Raw genomic sequence first — 18,969 nt, forward strand, 5'->3', positions numbered from 1 at the left:
ATGGTGTATTTGGCATCGACAAATTCAGATTGGCGTTAACAGCGAAACGCTTCACGAGTGTTAAAAAAAGGTTGCTCAGTGATAGAAGAAAGTTCTGAACTTTGTCCATAGGAAAGATTCTACATCATTTTATATTTATTATTTTTTTGTAACCGAAGCAATGGCAGTTAGCTAGCAACTTACTTTCCCTTGAAGAAAGCGATGTAGAAGATTGAAGAAAAGAAATTCATGAACTGGAACACGAACACTTTGAATGTTAAGTTGTCTTCGTATTCTGTTTGCGTTCGATGCATTTCTGAAGTGAAAGAAAAATAATTGAAATTACATTAGTGATAGGAATTATGAGCTGAAGAAAAAATGAAAAATATAAAGAACCTACCCCAATGGTTGAGTACATATGCCAGCTTTTCATATACCTTGATGAAAGAAAAAGAGTTCAGTTTATTTTTAGTTGAAGTTTTGATTTTGTTCGTTTGCAACTGAAATTTCCGTTCACATCCAAAATGGTTAACTATACGGGGTAGCTCCGCCCGTAAGAGGTTCCTTTTTCAGGCTTTAGGTATATAGAAGGGTAGGTATTTCACGAGTTGGGTAGAAAAGGGTAGGGAAAACTGTCATTTAGGTATTTAAAAATGCTCTTCAAAGTTTTCTGAACAAACGCACCGAACGGTCCATTCATCTAAGTGTTTTAAGAGGTTAATCAACGTAAAATGAAGCTAAGAGATGCAGTTATCCTTTTGTTTGTTTGCGAAGGGGTTCCATTTTCTATGAAGGTATTTGAAAGGGTAACATTCTAAAAAATGTACATAGAAGGGTTGGGAGCTGGGAACTCGCGATCGTGGCGGAGCTTTCCTATAAACTTGAATGTAAATCAAGACAACATTCCATAATTAAGGCAATATGTATTTTTTTCTGTCTTACCTTGCTAAGAATCATAATAATTATCAGATTCATCATTGAGCCTGTCACAGACACAATAGTGGCGGCATACTGTTGAAAGTCAGGGTTTTTGTACAGTGGGTGAATCACCAGCAGCTTGTATACAATCACTCCCACCATGAACAGCACAACAAGAGATACCTACGGGAACACAATCATTTGTTGTTTAACATTTCAAGCTTTGGCTAAAAAGATTTTATAGAGCCTGCTATCTGTTTTCAGACTTGACCCAAAAAATTTTATGCTCTACAGACTGAGTTATCTGCAACTGATTTTTTTTTCGGCTTTTCGCGCGCAAAAAGAAATAGCCAATCAGAGACACTTTTAAAATGGATATCTCCAGACCTTTTTCACCAGTACAGAATTATAAAGCCAGATCCCCAAACTTGAATCTCTCATGAAAGGGAAAAATTCGAGAGTTCACAGAAGGGAAAATTTTTGAGAATTGAAAACGTACTCAGACTATAAAAAGTCCAAGATACTGAGTGTTATTCAGTACCAGACAAATGAAAACAACCCGTAAGGGCGTGAATTAAGGTGAAGATGACCTAAGTTTTACAAGGCAGCAGTAAATCGTTTTTTTATTTTCGTTCAGTTTATCCGAAGGCATCAGAAGCTGCTATTTCAAAATCTTTATTTAATGCATAAAATACCACTAAATAAATTTAAACACGACCAAGTTTACCAGGGGTATTTGATATTATATAGCTATTCTTACCATGCATATAACAATGGCAATTCCTGAAACGATCCTGGGGAATCGCTTTTCCTCGGGAAAATGCGGCTCCAAAAGTCCCGTTACAGGATTTCTCTCCACAGCAGGGGCTAGTGCTGCGAAAGTTGGTCGGGGTCTTTCCTGAAAGGAAACAAAACAGCCCGAAAAGGTGAAATTGAGGTAAAGAACTGCAAAATAAACATAAAGAGCCCTTAGAGCTGCTGTTTTGATTACACATATATTCCACGGAAATTTCTACTCTTTCTTCACTCTCAAATTAAAAAATGTTTGCGCGAATTTACGTATGCATAACTGCATGCCATAAAGCATTGTCGATAGCCTCTAATGTTACAATGTTAATTTCGTTTCCGATAAAAAAGTATAACTCATTTAGTTTTATATGACGTACCTCTTCCTCCTCAAAGCCCAGCACATCCCATTGGTAAGCCAGAGTGATTTCTTTCCGTTTCCAGTACTCCAGAAAAAACACGGCTGTAAAAATGAACAGATTCAGAGCGTAAAAATTAAAAGACAAAAGAAATTGCCCTCCTTTTCGCAAAGTGCTGCTGGAAGATTTAAATTTAGGTTATCATTAAGTATACAAAATAACTTATCTACCAGTTTTAAACTAAACTTACCCCAGAACGACACAAAAACAGCATAGGCAACTGTGGCTGGGTTGTCAAAGAGGTAAGACATCTTAAAAATAAAGATTAAAAAAAGATTAGTGGCCAGCCAACGAAGAACATTTAGCACAGAACACTAGCGAGTTGATAAGCTTTCATTCAACTACAATCTTTGACAAAAGTAGTTGACACATTGACTTCGCTCTGCGGTTTTTATGACAAATTTACCACTAGTTTTTAAATTTCATGACTGTCTGCTAAAATATCCCCCTCCCCCCCCCCCCCCATCCAATGTTGTAAAATGGTAGCAAAGGACTCCTAGAAACAAACTACAACATTGATTGGGGGGAGGGGGGTTGGAAAGGTGGGGCATGCAAAAGGATGAAATTGGTCCATATAACAATAATCAAAGAGCTCTTCGAGCCACGACTGAATTTTTTGCTAAGTTTAAAAGTTTACTTTTCATTCCTTGAAAATTTATGAGCAGCAAGGTGATTCAAACATTCATTTGATGCACATGATAACAGATAACGGCGGAATGTCGATTACACTTATATAAGATATTTTCGTCTCACGTGACTAAGTACATCTAAGTAGCACAGTCGAGTAGGCAACTGACTGCAGATCAAAAGGTCGCGAGTTCGAGTCCCAGAGAAGAGAGTTATTTTCTTTTTTCCTTTTTTTTTTTATTTTTTTGACCCATAGCACTAAAATGATTTGTTTATTATATCGCTCCGTAGGTATGCATTGCAGAATAATTTACATGTAGGCTGTTAAGTAATAACGCTGTAAAAAACATAATAGACTGATTCAGGTACAAATGTAATATTGTGCCGGTTTCATCTGAAAAGCTTTTCCTTTTCTTGGGAACAAGCAGCCACGCACTCGATTTTAGCCAACGCTCTGGTTTCTAGATAGATCCATCGCTTATGAAGCTTAGGTGAAACCCGATTTAGTTTTCGAATGCTCCTACATGTACTACGCTAGCTCGAAAGATAGACACGAAAGTCATCGATCGATTAATGCAGATTACTGGCTCTCAATGTTCACTTTTCGGCGGTCGATTACTTAATTCTTCACGTAATTGTCAGCCATATTTTGTTTCTTTGCTTCTGGTTTTTCTTGTAAACCCCTTTAAATTTAAAAGACCGCCTTTATACGGCCGCTTTCATACGGCCGCCTTGCCACACTATTTCTACAAGTATATCTGCTGGTCAGCGGAGTTGCAATGAGAAGTTTACAGATGATGGACCAACCGAAAACCGACCAACCATGGCTACCCATAATACTCCTGAATAAATTCAGTCGTAAAAAAGGGCGTAAATTGACAATGGGTCAACACTTTTGTCAATGATTGTACCTTGTGACTATGGTCGTGTACCTCAATTTGGTCCGACAAAAAAGTGTTTATGCCTCAGCGAAATCAAGTACACGGAAAAGACACCAAGAACACTGAACATTACTCCTTTAAACCAAACACAACAGGCTGCACAGAACAATGTATACAGACAAGACTCACCCTTGCTCGCCCGCAGCTTGTTTTTAGATCCCATGGTTTGCAGCCCAATTCTTCCTCACAAAGCGGACACATGACGAACGTCCAGTTTGGACTGTTACAGATTTCCAACCTGTAAAATGAAAAAAAAAAAAAATTAAGAAAAACGACAATTTTTTTAAGTTTGAAAGACGTGTTTCTACAGAGCATCTGTCATCTTCAGTTGAATGGTTTACAAAGCAACGAGAGTTGAATAATAAGTAGACAAAAAATGCTAATTAAGACAAGTAGTAACAACAGAACGTGAAAATGTGTGAATTAGAAGGATAATTTTAGATTTACATGGTGTAATTGCTGATTGAGGCAAGGTAGTTCCTTTTGAATATGGTCAGCCTCCTTTATCTTAAGTTGAAAGCTGGTAGAGGCGTGATCTAAAATATGAAAGCAATCTATTGAACACAAGGAGCGACAACGTTCAGAATTCTAAAGGTGTTTGAAAATGTGAGAGGCCTTATCACTGGCTAAGTGCTCACGCACGCGTGTGGCAAAATGTCGGGTGGTTTCGCCGACATAACAGGCATTACAGCCCGCACATGCAAACTTATAAACCACACGCGAACGGAGACCGCCGGGGATAGGGTCTTTCATCCCAAAAAGATTACCGATCTTAAAAGAAGAAAAAACTAGTTTGATATTTAAATCATTACAATAGCGCTTAATTAAGTGTCTAATCTTTTTCTGAGAGACGACAGAAAATTAGCTGCCACGCTTCCTAGCTGCCACGCTCAAAACTGAGTTCTTGCCAAATCGCCGTCTTAAAAATGCATTAACATAAAAACTTTTAAAAAAACTTACTTTTACTATTAACAGCAAAGACAAAACCACACAAAAGTTAAATAAGGTCAAATAGCCCTAACGTCAAGAAACAGACAGCTTAAAACTATAAAGCATGTTTAACTGGAGGCTTATACCGCAAGCTTCCATCCTCTGAAACCACTGTCACTTGGACCTAAAAACTCTTTAGTATTTAATCACTGAATAAAGAGGTTACGTTGCACCGATGTACCACCGCCTAACGTTAATTCTCGGAGCTTGGTATATTGATATGGCTACACACAAGTTACCTTTTCAAGTGGTTATAATAACTGCTATTGAGATGCGCTGTTTTCATACTTACGCTGTGTTCTCAGCACTGTCTATAGTCATGTAACCGTAAAGGAAAACAAACAGTCCAATGATTGACGGCATTATTAGCCACGCAGTGTATTGACCTGTTGAAAACAGAGACAAACAAACGCATTAACTCAACTCATCTGACGTATATATACCAACAACAATGACTGGGAAACAGTCAGAAGATCTGATGTCTTATCGTGTAACAACATTCGGTGCTCCCTTCTCCCAGTGCCGCAAGGTAAAAGGTAAAGTCTGCGTTCGGGTCTAGAGGCCGGAGCATATCCCGCTTTCCGTAGCATTAAGCGACTAGGAGTATTTCTACTCCTCCCTAGATAGGATCCTAGTCCATCGCAGGGCTACCCCCAGCACTAAATTCGCCGGTACCCATTTCGACACCTAGGTGGAGAGAGTCACTATGAGAGTTAAGTATCTTGCCCAAGAACACAACGTAATGACCCCAGCTAGGGCTAGCCCCATGACCGCTTGATCCTGAGTTCAACGCTCTAACAATTAGGCCACCTCGCCACCCATCATGGCCCATGGAGGTGTTAAGAGATAACTTACTGCGTCACTCTTAAACTGAACTTTTTTTCCTCGCAAATTGAAAGGAATATGGATTAACTTCAGTGCTGGAAATGCTCGGAATATATCAGAGGTCGGAATGTTAAACTTACCGAGCCATCCGAAATAGATCCCAATCTTCTCTCCGAAGTACTCTCTCACGTGATCAAGTGGTTGGTATTTGAGCCATTTCCCCCATCGAGCCCAGTACTCTTTCAGCACCTGTTATTGAACACACAAATGACATTTTACGTCTTTTTAAACCCAGAATTGTGTTATCTTAAATTTTTAAATTCCTTTCCTCAAACGCATTTAAACTAAGTTTGCTTTATAATGCTTGGCCTGTCTACAGAAATACTATTATCAGTGGAAGGGAGTTGAAGATGTGAATGGTGAGTCAAAGACTGAAAAATGTTGTACTTGTTATACAGCATACGTTATTTCCAAGAAAGACCGTGTTTTGTTATCCCTAACCTGTCTTTGGTTGAGATGTATCTCATCTGGCCCGTGTGGAGTTTTATTCCAATCCGAAGGCAGATCTGCAGGACCCTAACGTTGATAAAATATAAAAAAACAGTGAGCTATGACCAGAATCAATGCAGTGACGAAAAGATGGCACAGACAAGTGATTGGTCTAGTAAATCAATCAAGTGAGCTAGAATCAGGATGATTAGCCAGGAAAGTTGAACTTTTAATGAGGTCAGAAAAAATTGTGAAGCGAAGTACGTTTGTAACGGCCAGCTTTGTCTGATTGTCTATCGAAATTTTAAAAGTTAACTCCTTGCATTCAATTTTTTAAAAAACCTTGTTTGTGAATTAGCACGTGAAGGTTGACTGCAGCAACTCACCACATGAAGAGGATACGCAGCAGCGTACACTCCTTCTTCCACCAGTCGACTGATGCCTGAACGTAATAAAAACGAAAATTATTTATTATCTTGTAACAAGAGAATGTGAACCTTCCCTGTAACTTCAGTGAGTTTACAGAAAAAATCCAGTTGATTTACCGAGCTCCTGCAACGTGCACTGACACCAGCCAATCAACGCGAAGACATTGTCTCGTTGACCAATCAGATGCAAACCCCAAACTTATTACCGTTTCCTTAAACATAGTTTCCCGCGCTACTTGGCTCTATGTGTATGTTTCTGCCTTGAGCTTTGATTGGTAGGCTCGATTTCCGCCCCTCCTCGAGTCCGGTCTTTATTATTGATATTTGTAGTGATTGGCTCTGTGAGTGGTTGGTTTTAGCTTTTCGAAGATATAAGACAACAGGTCCAAGTTTGTAGTAACCATTGTAATAAATCAAGATCTTTGTTAGACAGTTACCTATTTCACCCTTGTTGCGGCTTCCATAGACTGCAGTTTCAAGGATCTCATTTGCCTATAGAAAAAAAAATTAACATCTCAGTGTTTTTTCGAGAAGAAAATAGTGCGTTTAAAGAACTAGTCATCTAAAAGTATGTGATTTTTCTTATATAAATTCAGCTCACCACTCTTGTTCTCTCTGTGTCTTTGAAGTATGTTTCTGGGTTATCACTGCCAACAAATCTGAATGGAAATTAAAAAAAATAATTTTTCCTTAAAGGAGAAGTTCACTCCGTGTTTTTTTTTTTTCTTTTTTTTTTTTCTCTTTTTTTTTAAATGTGGAAAATGGAATATACGAAATGAAATTTACCATGTCAATACAATTAGCTACCTCAAAGGTAGACAAACTCGGGGGCCTGCGCGCGTCGACGCGCTGACTTTATCAGTTGTTAGTTCAGTCTAACAAATGACGGAAATAGCGGACAAGGAATATCTAAACAAGTCACTGACTGAGCCGTACATTATGGTACGTTATGTCCCTTGATTGTCTTTCCACCATGCCATAGCAACTACTTGTAACCATATGTGATATTTTTTCAGTATACAAGTAGATTAAGTTGTTTTATTACTTGTGTAACTTGTTGGCCTGGAACGTGGCAGTGAAGTAGTCTGGTGGCGGGTCTGGCACATCATCCTTGAATATGTTTGGCAAATGGAATTTCTTCAATATTCTGTCCGACCAGTTGATCTTCTCTTCTTCTCTTGCCTTTAAATAATATAAAGCAACAAAATCAGTTGCTTTTAATATTAATAGTAACCATGAAAAATTATCACAGAACTTGCAACTGAAGAATTTGCGCTACGTATGAGCAGCTTTAGAACAAAACTTACAGCAACGCCCTTAGTGATAAACTGTTTTTTTAATTTGAAAAAGCAATGACTACTTATTCTCGTTAATTATTTCAGTGCTTTTTACCTTTAGAGGTCCTTTAAAATTCAATTCCTCAGCGTAGAACAACATTACTTCCCAGGGAACGTGAACTTTGATAAAGTGAAGTTGACCTTTCTTTGTAGCAGATTTTTCCTTCGAGACAATAAAAGGTTTAGTCAGCAGTTATAAATGCTAGGATGGGAGGAGGTGGGGTGGGGGCAGACCAGGTGGCTGCTGGCTGTAAAATTTTATATACTACACGAATACCTCTTGAACATGTCGAATAAGCTAGCAAAATGGCGGAAAAAATAGAACTTGGAAACTGTAACATTCCAAAGCAACCAAAGCAAGACTGTAATATGCCCCCCTCGCCCCCGTTATCCTTTGGAGCCCGGCTTGACAGCTTGTTAAGTTCTCACTACACTGAGCTACGAACATGACAATTTGGTAAATCTTGTTATCTTCTCAGTGATTCTGAAGCGCTAAGCTCGGGGAGTTATCTAGAAAAACATCAAACAAGAAAACAACCATACCTCTTCAAACTCCAGCTGAGATTTCTGTAGGTTTTTCATGTATTTTTTTCTGAATCGTAAGGTTTCTTTTGATGGCGGCTCAGCGTCAATCTCTTCGTAAACCAAAACAAAATCTGACAAGAAAAGACACAATGCGGCAACCCATAAGAAAAACGTATCAGACAATTGGTTCGCGTTACATGTCTTTTTTCTCATTTATTTACCGAGCTGCATAGCTATCATCTTTCACTTATTAAACATACTTATTCTGTTGTTATACTTAAGATTACAGATAGTTTTTCTTATGTGAGATCCATTATCTGAACTTACGATTGTCCAGTGGTCGGAAACCACTCCAAACAGCTAAGTTTTCTTTTAACTGAGCTAATTTTTCAACTCTACCAAGAAAATTTATGAAATAAACTCATTTTCAATGCAAGCACTCACCGATTCTTCTTTTTTGATCTCTAAAGAAGCAGCCAGCTTCTCCACTCATGTCGATCTCATCAAAATCACTCTGAAATATAAATAAACAATTAACTTGACGTTTTCATTAATATTTTCCACCAAATGTTACGTGACGAGGGAAAACGGCATCACTCAATCAGAAAAACGTGACAGCAAGGGGCGAGGCACAACGCTGATGTGACAAGGAAGGGCCCATTGATAACAGTTTTTATTGTAAAAGCTGATGAAGTTACCCCTATTGAAATAAAGGCTTACTGCTACTAAATATCCTCTCCCTAAAAGTTGCGAACGCTGAAGATTATTCCACTGTCTCTTACCAAGCTATAAAACTCAGAGTTTTTAAATTGTTGCTCCGCGTCCTTCTCTACCAATAGCGTCACTTTGTCGACGGAGCGTTGAACAAGTTGAACTGCAGCATCTTGAGGAACCGAACGAACGTCAACACCGTTAATCTGAAGAAAGAAAACGCTTGGTTTTAAAAACGGCCTTGTGTGACTTCTATACTACTGCACGATTGCTTCAAGGGGTATGGGGATGGTAACCACAAAATTAAAGGTGGGCTGAAAAAAACTGACCAATATCGGATAGTTAATCACACGAGAGAAGCTTTGTTATTCTTTCCTTCCCAATTCGCGCGCGCATTGATCAAACTTTTAACATAGTTCTTCCCAAGGCTTCGGTGCATCTATGCAAGTACTTTTGCGAGAGACATTTAAAAGAAAAGACGATAAGATTGTTCTTAAGGCTTTTAGCCCCTAGTTCAACGGCACGTTCTCTCTTGAAAACTCAATATATTTCTTATAATACAGATCAGCTGGGAGAAGTCGGAGTACTCTTAGAACATGTCTGCTTGCATTTGTTACGAGTGTCGTTATGTATACAGGGCAATTTCTGTGAACGTAATCACTATTTTTCCTTTTCAAAGAAAAAGAAGGAACAGATAAATAGTTTTGGGTTTGTTTACAACAGGGTATCGTAAAAATTATCTTTACCGGGAGAAAACCTAGTTGCATTACCTCAAGCAGTCTGTCTCCTATTTTGAGCCGACTGTCACGATCAGCGGACCCTCCTGGTTTGATTGACGTCACAAAGATTCCCGGATGACCGCGCAGGTAATTAGCATCACTGCCTCCTCTGATATTGAATCCAAGACCTGAGGCGGGAAATAAAGTTACAACAAAGGTTATTTACAATAGTTGTCATGCTGCGTCACGCCAAGTCACGTCACGCCATCGTCAGTCATGTTATTGAACAAAACCGTTTCACTTCGGAAAACCGCGCGTGTTTGCAAATACTCGGAAAAGTTCCTTTTTTTTTCAAGACTGTTCTCAGCTCGTAGAATGTCGGCTAAACGAGCTAATCGAAATAGGCGAAAAAGGAAAAAAAAGAAGAGAAGTCCAAACAAACGATTAGCATCGTGCAGTACCATATTCAGGGTCTTTGTACAACTCAATGGCTGCCTCGCTTCCTCTAACACTATCCACTGCTCCTTCACGTACGGTTTTCTGTAAAGAAATATAAAAATTAACAGTGAGATGCACATACACTTATAAGAAAAACTAGAAAATGTATCGTACTTGTCGTAGGGCCATTTCAAACTTAAAATCGTCACTGTATAAAACATAGTTAAGAGAGGGAAATGGTTAGGAAGCCTGGCAAAGTTCTTTGTTGTATGTTTTTGTTCGCTATTTTGGGGGTTGACCCTGCACAAAACCTGAGAAAATACAATTGGTGGTTACGTATGTTCATGCAACTAATCAATAGAAACATTGGGATTACGTAATTCATGCATAGTGTATGAGCGCAAAACAAAAGATGTGCAGGGTCGTGGACCTTCCAACATAAATCAAGGCCTCTTTGTTTGCTCCTTTGATGTTTGCCGGGCTTCCTAACAATTTCCCCTCTATTAACTATGCTGTAAACTTTCTTTCAAAGTTTGTCCCGGTTGGAGGCGATAAGGAAAGCATGGCGTTCTTGGAAGGGTGTTAAACAAAGGTGAAACAAGTTGAATGGAGTGTTATTTTGTTAACTTTAATTTACATGTATTCAACGTCTGTATTATTCTTGGAACTCATTTCAATTGAGTCATTAGCTAGTACTGTTCTCGCGAGTTTTCGTATTTGTCTTCTGCCTCTTGTGACTTTTATGCTAATGTTGTAGCAAACGTTCGAAAGAAGTCTTGGCCTTATTCCCAACCCTCTTGCAAATTGTTTACACACTATGAGTGAAGTGAAGACGCCCAATTTCTTCCATGCGTCTGGTCAAAAACAGGAAGAAAACATTTCGCATGTATCATTACAACGTCTCTAACAAGACGTTACAACAAAGTAGGGTTTTCTTCAGTGTTGGTTCATTTACAGTAAGGCGGCCAGCGGCTGTCTGTTTTTACAGTGGTACATAGGTTATGCGTGGGAGGCGCGGTGGCCTAATGGTAAGCGCGCTCGACTCCGAGTCGAACAGCCCGGGTTCGAGACCTGGGGCGCCGGGGCGCTGCGTTGTGTTCTTGGGCAAGACACTTTACTCTCACAGTGCCTCTCTCCACCCAGGTGTATAAATGGATACCAGCGAACTTACTGCTGGGGGGTAACCCTGCGATGGACTAGCATCCCATCCAGGGGGAGTAGCAATACTCCTAGTCGCTTAATGCTACGGAAACCGAGATAAGCTCCGGCTGTATGGGCCACTTGGGCTCGGACACAGACTTTGCCTTTACCTTTTACATAGGTAATGCACAATGAAAAGGCGAATTGAACAACATACCACAACATTTTGGAGTGCCTTTTTCTCCACGAGCAGTATGAGTTTTTTCTTGGACTGAATGAGATCAATAGCGCGGTCCATTGTGGAGTTCTCCACATTGACATTGTTGATCTGTTGGATAAAAAGCAAAAAATAATGTCATTTATTAAAGTTTTCGTTTACTTGTCAGTTTGCCCACAAGTTCAAAGCGCTCTTTTCTTTATGAAAATTTTGTAATCATTCTTAGATAACGCTTTACCTGCTTTTTAAAACAATTTTTAATCATTTTTTTTAAGTTTGAAAATTGTAGAGATCTTTAGATGTTCTCATAAACGATAAAAATCATAGGCGCGGTTTCCAATTAATTTAAGGGGTAGTTTTTTCATTGTATTTGATTGTATGGAGCTTCCGCCTTTTTCCCCATTTTTAAAAAACCTCTTGGATGAGGCTTTGCACGTCTCATAATTCTAGCACGCCTAGCATTTATTCATTCAATAACAGGTTATAACTGTATTATTACCTCGAGTAGTTTATCGCCGACACCAAGTCTCCCATCCCGAGCAGCCGCGCCTTCTCCATTGATTCGAGTGACGAAGATGCTTGGATCCTCAGGGACATACGGGCTATCTTTACCTCCCCGGATGTTAAAACCCAGGCCTCTCCCTGTAATAGGAAAATAAACAAAGAAATGTTAACCATTGGCCAAAAAGTAATTCTGGAATAGTTCTTGTGGAAGAGTTGGTTGTCATTTACCTTTCTTTTCTCGCTGTAAGTCAATTCTCATCACGCCCTGTCCATCGTCATCATCATCTTCATTAATCTGCAAAGAAAATCACAGAATTTCAACTTTACGTAACGTTTATCACCAAAATATTTGATCAGGGATACTAACTATCTGCACGAGGATGCCGAGAGTAGAAACTTGGGCTGTGAGTAATTGTTACCGTTAGAAACCCGAACAGTCTTTTTTGGTAATGACTCTTATGTTTGCCATCCTAAGTAAATTACTTTTTATGGGGTCCCTCGATTTGAAGTAATTGTGTACGTAACAAAAACTAGATTTTATTATCGTGACATGATTTGTTAAAAAAAATTTAAAAGTTAGTTCTGTGTACCTTTACAGCTCTTTTCTGCACCACTAAGGTCAGTTTTCCTCCTTTTGTTTTTCGCACCAGATCCAGAGCTTCAGAATGTGCAACGTTACGGACATCAGTACCATTAATCTATTGAAATGAAAAGAAAATATTATGACTGACTCAGACTTTAAGACGGGATTACTTAACCATTATCACTTGTTATGGCCTAGCCGTTTATCTTAAAGTATTCTATTGCTCTTTCTGGGTCGATATTCTTGATCATGACTCTTTTTTCTATGATTTTTAATTATTATTACTCGATTAGAAAATCGCATTGCAGGTACATGATATTGAAAGTGCCAAGCACGACTCCCATTAGTCAGGATTTTTAATCTTTGAACTTCAAAGTTTTGCACTAAAGAGTTTGTTCTTCAAAGACGTCCCTTTTCAAGTTTGTTTTTTATTTGTTTCAGGGTGGCTTAGGCCCGGTTCAGACGCCGATCTTTTCATGAGCCGAACCTAATTCCTTGAATTAAGTACATCAAAAAAATCGGCGTCTGAATCAAATTAGAACGGCTATTTGAATTTGGAACGGCTCACCCGTTCTTCCCGCCTAGCTTGGCCGAGAATTTCGCCTGTGGAACGCCTTTGGAACGACTTTGATTCAGACGCCGTACTTTTCATGTGCCGATCCTAATTCATAAATTATTATAATGTATTTTGACTGGTTTTATTGGAACTGTATTAGGAACGGCCTCGGAACGGCCAAAAGGTACTGCGTCTGAATCAAGAGGCGTACTTTTGTCAATTTGGGTCGGTCCAAATTCGAATTGAGTTCGGCTCATGAAAAGTATTGCGTCTGAACCGGCCCTAAGGCTTATAAAGGGAAAGTAAAAAGTTCTGAATTTATTTGTTTTATCTGAAACGTTTCTCTGAGTCATTTAAGCAAACAGCGCAAAAGCCATAGCCACAAACCTCCACAATTTTGTCTCCAGGAGCCAAGCGGCCATCTTTCTCCGCGGCAGCACCAGGTCTAAGCCTGGTAATGTAGATACACGAGTCTCCTTCTCTAAAAGGCTTGTCCCGGCCTCCTTTGATATTGAACCCATAACCACCTGTGTACGGAGAAACACAAATCAGAAAAGCAAATTAATTAGTGATTAATTCAGCCGAAGAATGCAATACGATAATATACAATATGATATTAACTAAGTACTTCCCAAATAACTAGTACTTTGTGTAAGATAGTAATAGAATGGAGCTTTTAATTTTGCAGTAAAACTAGATTTCCTGTTAAGGAATAGAAATGGTTGGTTATGTCCTCTTAGGCGTTTTTTAAGATTAGGAAACCATTTAATATTTTTACATTGATTTTAAGGCAATCTTGTAACTAAGTCCCTGAGAGCTCGAAAAAGTCGCGAATCTCTCAACAACAACGCCGTTTTAGCAGCCCCATCTTAATTGTATTTTCTACCACGTTTTGGTCGTGCTATAATTGCATGGGTTTGCAACCATTTTAAAATTTAACCAATTTTATTATTTAACTTAAAATGACTAAAAATGACTGACAGCACCTTCTAAACCCGGTCATTTTACTCGGAAAATTTTGTCACACTGAATCTTTGCACTAGTTTATCTTCTAACACAATCTTCTCACTTTATCTCCAGAATAACTTTTTAGTCTTGACAAGAAAACAATTAAAAAAGGGTTTAGCGAACGAATGCATTGCTTGCGTGCAGAACGGTATTGCACGTAATTAATCCCGATTACGTTTACGTAACCACAACAACGTTAGAATAAGTAAAGGTATGATGCACCGATGATTTCACGAACATCTCCGAAGATGACCGATTGCTTTAAAGAACAAACAATTAAACTAGAAACAAAATGGTTTATTGACTGTGGGTTCGATAACAAAGAGAGATAAAATATAATAAAATTCTATAGAAATTTAGGCGCTGAACAAATATTTAAAGCAATATACCCATAAAGCAAACAGTTAAGTGTCTTAATAGTTGTTACAATCTCACCTTTCTTTTTTGTAAGTGACACGCTTAGCGTTTCCATGGGTTCTTCTGTCGGAACCTGTGCCGTCTCTGGTTCGACAGGCTCGGAAGGCTCGGCTGGCTCGCCAGAGCTTGGCTCCTCAGTCAAAGGAATCGACTCCTGAAACAATAGCACACAAAAATGTTAAAAGGGAAACTAACTTTTTTACAACGACGAAATGTCAAACATTTTGTCGCAATTTTCGCTTATGACCTTCTTATACTTGAGGGAAATAAATAAACTATTCTTGAGCCTTATGCGTGGATAAAATGGCCAGATGTGACAACATACGCACGCATGAAATGAAATGAAATCCCGCGTGATCACGCATAGTTTGTCAGATGAAAACCAACGATAACTTAATCAAACAACGTTTTTGGGTAAATTTCAATAGAACAAAAACTAAATTAATCACATCCCACAACTCAGCACTGAATGTTCTTAATCGATGACTTAACGCTATTCAACTGATTGCTCTGAAAATTTAAGTGTATTTTAATCCAACAAAAGCCAAATCCATGTTAGTTTAAACGCAAAAGAAATCAACATAATCTGATGGATTACTATGAGGGCCAAGTGTTTCCCAGCCAAATTATAATTGCGGCGAAATCTTGAATTATTTAAAACGGTTTGAAGACATTCCTCTTGTACTTCAAGCGGAATAAATAAAATAATGACGTTTATGGTAAAAAAAAAAAATAATTAAGCAACCCTGAAACTAAGCTGAATAGCAAAAATTGACTCTCGCCCAGTAGCGACACTTTTGAGCAAAAGCTTTCCTTGGATGTGACTTTCTTAGCTTGCACTTAGAAAAAGTCAAGAATCAAAAGATAAGTTCACCATTCAAACTTTGTGAACTTGGTATATGACTTTCTAAATAAACGTTTTGTTTTACTACTGCGGAAAAGCGCCTAGAAAATTATACGGGGTCAGTTATGTATGGATCAACAAACACATAAAACTGGCTAAAAAAAGGTATGTACATTGTGTATGAGTAAACAGTTTATTCTGTACAATGCAAACAACTGAGTTTTGAAGGTTCCCATATTAGCCACATAAGGTTAACTCGCAAAGGCTGGCAGTGAGCCTTTTAAGCGAATATTACTTCTATCCAAAATTATAATAAACAATTTCCCCAGTTCTGAGGACAAAAAGCGATATGTTTATTCATGAAATCCGCCCTTTTAGAAGACCACGAAGATCGACATTTAGTAAGTCTTGATTTCTTTTAATCGCAAGTGAAGTCTTGTTAGTTAACCTGTATGCGACTTTACGTCGTTACGAACCAAGGAAAGAAGGCAAATTCATTTACGTGTAGCAAATTTTGATCGAACAAATGCGCAGTAGTTTGTCGGTAGGTTTTTATAATGCAAATTTGTTCTAAATGAAGAAATCCCCCTGGGCATTAAACAATCAAGAAAACGCCAAAATTTTCAGCCGGAGAGTTTCGCGCAAAAGTCCGAATTGATCTTTCACACTGTACTTTCGTACACTTTTATGATTTTGACAACTCTTTGCGTGATTCATGTAGAAAGAAAAACGCTTGTGAGTAATTTAAGCTGTTACGTTATTTGAAGTACCACTGAGATAAAAGAGCTATACATGAATATTCAGTCTTTTAAAACGGACCTTTGACTTCGTCAGAAACGATTTGAACTATGTTCAATTATTCTCGGAATTACCAAAATAAAATTTTTTTTTATAGGAAAGTTAGAGAAAGTAAAATAAACTTTTAGGAGGGGAGCAGAAGGATATAATCTTTGTGTTTGCATGCGACATCCGCCCGGCAGATCTTACACGCAAGCACGCCTTAATCGGTCGAAACTCCTCAACAAAATCGGACTCCGTCACTACAAAACACACGAATATGGCAAATGTTTAGTGTAATATATAAGTTAAACGCTCAAAAGCTTTGCTATGCTTAGTTTCCATTGAGTTATGAAAAGTTTCCTAAGAGTTTCGTTGCGATATTATATTAAGTGTGTAAACTTGAGTAACTATGTTAAATACAATCATCACTCAATAATAAGGACAGCCAAGTTTGTTGTTCATGTCAGCCAAAGCTAATGATTCCCGTTGAATAATCTGCGCTTTCCAGAATTAATCTCTCGCGAACTTAACTAAGGAGATAAAAACTTAAGGAAACTTTTGTTTACAGAATATTCAGAATATATACAACTGCGGTTTGAATTGAAGTGGTTAGTTATTCCATGTCCCTTTGTAATATATGAATTGCACATTTAATATTCCCAACAAGAAGAGAATTTGTTCATTTGTCGTTGCTGAAGTTAGGAAACACGAAATTATTGCATTAGAGTCGACCAAATTAAGTGCACAACTGACTCTTCGAATGCGGAAAAAGTTAAATCTAGAACCGTTCGTTTACATACCTTCATGATAAATCAGTTGCTCATTAAAATTCAACTATCTAGTTAAGCTGGATAAACGGTTAAATAACGCGCCATTTTCGATTCTGTATACACAAGGCACGTTTGAAATTCATATATACTTCTTACGTTTTAAGTTGAAACTTGAAAAGTTAACACACGTTCAAGGACAGCTGTGTTATTTGTTGTTCTTTGAGTACGTTGGTGTGAATTGATTCGTGTCTGACTTACCTCGTCAGCCATAACTCTGCGCGAAGTGTTCGAAATTCCTTCACTGAATCAAATAAGCCGCTAGAATTAAAAAGTTACTTCGAAGCTTTCCTTTGTCATCTTAAATTCTGCAACTTAGCCATGTTTTAAGTTCAATTTGCGAGTAGTTCCCGCAGTCGGACAAGTTAATGAAAGTTCTGCTTATTATAATACGGCAGTGATTTTCAAATGCAAATTACCCGTGCTCATTTTGCATAGAAATCCACCCAAAGGGATACTTACAAACAAAAGGTTACTTAAATTCTTTTCTCGCTCTCAATCAGAGCGTGTCAATTCATTATCAATCGCAAAATTATTCACATAATTAAATGAAGGCAGTTTGCGCGCCAAGCTAAAGTGAAGTGAGGTATATTTTATAACGGGCTTATTCTCCAGGTTTGTGCATTTTTTTGCTTGCTCTCGCGGAAATGAATTTAAAATTTCCACATACTCGTGCCTCATGTTACCTTTCAAACAACAGTATATCATTAATGTCTAATTCTTTTTTGAACAATTAGAAAATGGGAAATCTAGTCTTCCCGCTGTGACGAGCAATACATGGCTGCATCCTCTAATATCTCATATATTTCGAAACTTTGTCAATATTTTTTACCCAATGATTATCTTTCTTATCCCGAAATTCCTTCTTCGTTGTCCATTTGCAAATGGTCGTTCCAATTTCGTATATGAACTGAATACTTTTATTATAATCTTACAAGCTTACAGATCAACGTTAAAATTCTCTTAACGTTATATCATACATTTTCTTAAAATACAACTCAGGAGAATTTGGTGTTAGTCAGGACGTCTTTTCTGAAAAGATTAACGCTGCAAGAAAATAATTATTTTGTGCTGTGAAGAAATAAACAGTGCTGAGACATAATCTGCTTCAAGATCTCGGACGAATAGGTGCAAAAAAACAGGCAAACGACAGGTGCGAAAAAGAATTCGTTAATGTTTTCGTTTGCGTGTTCGTTTTACCCGTTCTTTAACCTGCAACTTGGTCAGTCAATTTTTTTCTTGCGCTAGTACATTCTCTTAATTTGGTCATCGCGAAATTTAGTACCTAAATTCAACATCAGCCGATCAGAAGCTCCGTATAGATGTGGTACCCTGTTATAAACTTGCGGTATCATTTTGCTGACCTGATATCCTCCGTTTTATTTCATAGACACTAAGACGGCTACACATTGTAGAAAAATGTGGAAAAATTACAGATAACAGCAACACTTTATTTGCATTCCCAGTTACAAATGGTATTGGAAAAATATAGGAATTGTAAACTCAGTAAAGTAAAATATATTAAAACGAAGAGGGAACGTTTCGCGCCAAAAAAGGGACCCCGCGCGTTTCTCGGGTTCTACTTCTCGGCATGGTCGTGTCAATAATTTACCCTTATACGACAGATACACCCCAGATGAAAGAAAATGAGAGCATTAAAAGTCGGTGGGAAATCTAACCTGAAAATCTTATTTTCTAAACACAAACAAAAAAAAAAGTCATATTGAACGCCTGGCACATTTTGACTAATGGTAAATCTTGTCCGCGTAAAAGAAAGCAACAGTGAATTTGGTTACGGTAAATCTATTACTTTTGGTACACTTTAGCGTCGCGTCAGCTCGTTTATATTCGCTTGAATGTGTCTCGTGGCATGGACGATTAGGTAGAATATAAAACCATTTCTCGCCATATTTCGGAATCTTTACTGAAAAAAATGTTTGCAGGGCCTAGAAAGACAAAAT

The 18,969-nt window shown here is 38.1% G+C and overlaps 1 protein-coding gene across 2 annotated transcripts in view; it reads right to left on the reverse strand.

The window, feature by feature from the left end:
- LOC144657120 (anoctamin-7-like) overlaps window positions 1–17,423 on the reverse strand; it is a 53,023-nt gene extending 35,600 nt beyond the window's left edge. Inside the window, exons 1-27 of one of the 2 annotated variants that reach the window (XM_078517420.1) lie at window positions 17,210–17,412; window positions 14,576–14,711; window positions 13,520–13,659; window positions 12,584–12,691; window positions 12,222–12,288; window positions 11,989–12,131; window positions 11,490–11,600; window positions 10,156–10,234; window positions 9,746–9,882; window positions 9,047–9,181; window positions 8,709–8,778; window positions 8,283–8,395; window positions 7,795–7,902; window positions 7,448–7,584; window positions 7,004–7,061; window positions 6,840–6,894; window positions 6,361–6,416; window positions 5,987–6,061; window positions 5,626–5,734; window positions 4,953–5,046; window positions 3,800–3,908; window positions 2,293–2,353; window positions 2,064–2,146; window positions 1,658–1,795; window positions 922–1,080; window positions 380–416; window positions 184–295 (exon numbers count right to left, since the gene is read on the reverse strand). In XM_078517420.1, coding sequence (XP_078373546.1) covers window positions 184–295; window positions 380–416; window positions 922–1,080; window positions 1,658–1,795; window positions 2,064–2,146; window positions 2,293–2,353; window positions 3,800–3,908; window positions 4,953–5,046; window positions 5,626–5,734; window positions 5,987–6,061; window positions 6,361–6,416; window positions 6,840–6,894; window positions 7,004–7,061; window positions 7,448–7,584; window positions 7,795–7,902; window positions 8,283–8,395; window positions 8,709–8,778; window positions 9,047–9,181; window positions 9,746–9,882; window positions 10,156–10,234; window positions 11,490–11,600; window positions 11,989–12,131; window positions 12,222–12,288; window positions 12,584–12,691; window positions 13,520–13,659; window positions 14,576–14,711; window positions 17,210–17,221 — 2,642 coding nt within the window. In that variant the 5' untranslated portion in view covers window positions 17,222–17,412. Of the gene's footprint in view, window positions 1–183; window positions 296–379; window positions 417–921; window positions 1,081–1,657; window positions 1,796–2,063; window positions 2,147–2,292; window positions 2,354–3,799; window positions 3,909–4,952; window positions 5,047–5,625; window positions 5,735–5,986; window positions 6,062–6,360; window positions 6,417–6,839; window positions 6,895–7,003; window positions 7,062–7,447; window positions 7,585–7,794; window positions 7,903–8,282; window positions 8,396–8,708; window positions 8,779–9,046; window positions 9,182–9,745; window positions 9,883–10,155; window positions 10,235–11,489; window positions 11,601–11,988; window positions 12,132–12,221; window positions 12,289–12,583; window positions 12,692–13,519; window positions 13,660–14,575; window positions 14,712–17,209 lie in introns of both variants that reach the window. The other variant, XM_078517421.1, reaches the window with a different exon arrangement.
- Between the last annotated feature and the right edge of the window lie 1,546 nt (window positions 17,424–18,969).

The sequence above is a fragment of the Oculina patagonica genome, chromosome 6, assembly GCF_052425735.1.
Source record: "Oculina patagonica isolate OP01 chromosome 6, crgOcupat, whole genome shotgun sequence".
In the NCBI taxonomy this organism is placed as follows: Eukaryota; Metazoa; Cnidaria; class Anthozoa; order Scleractinia; family Oculinidae; genus Oculina; species Oculina patagonica.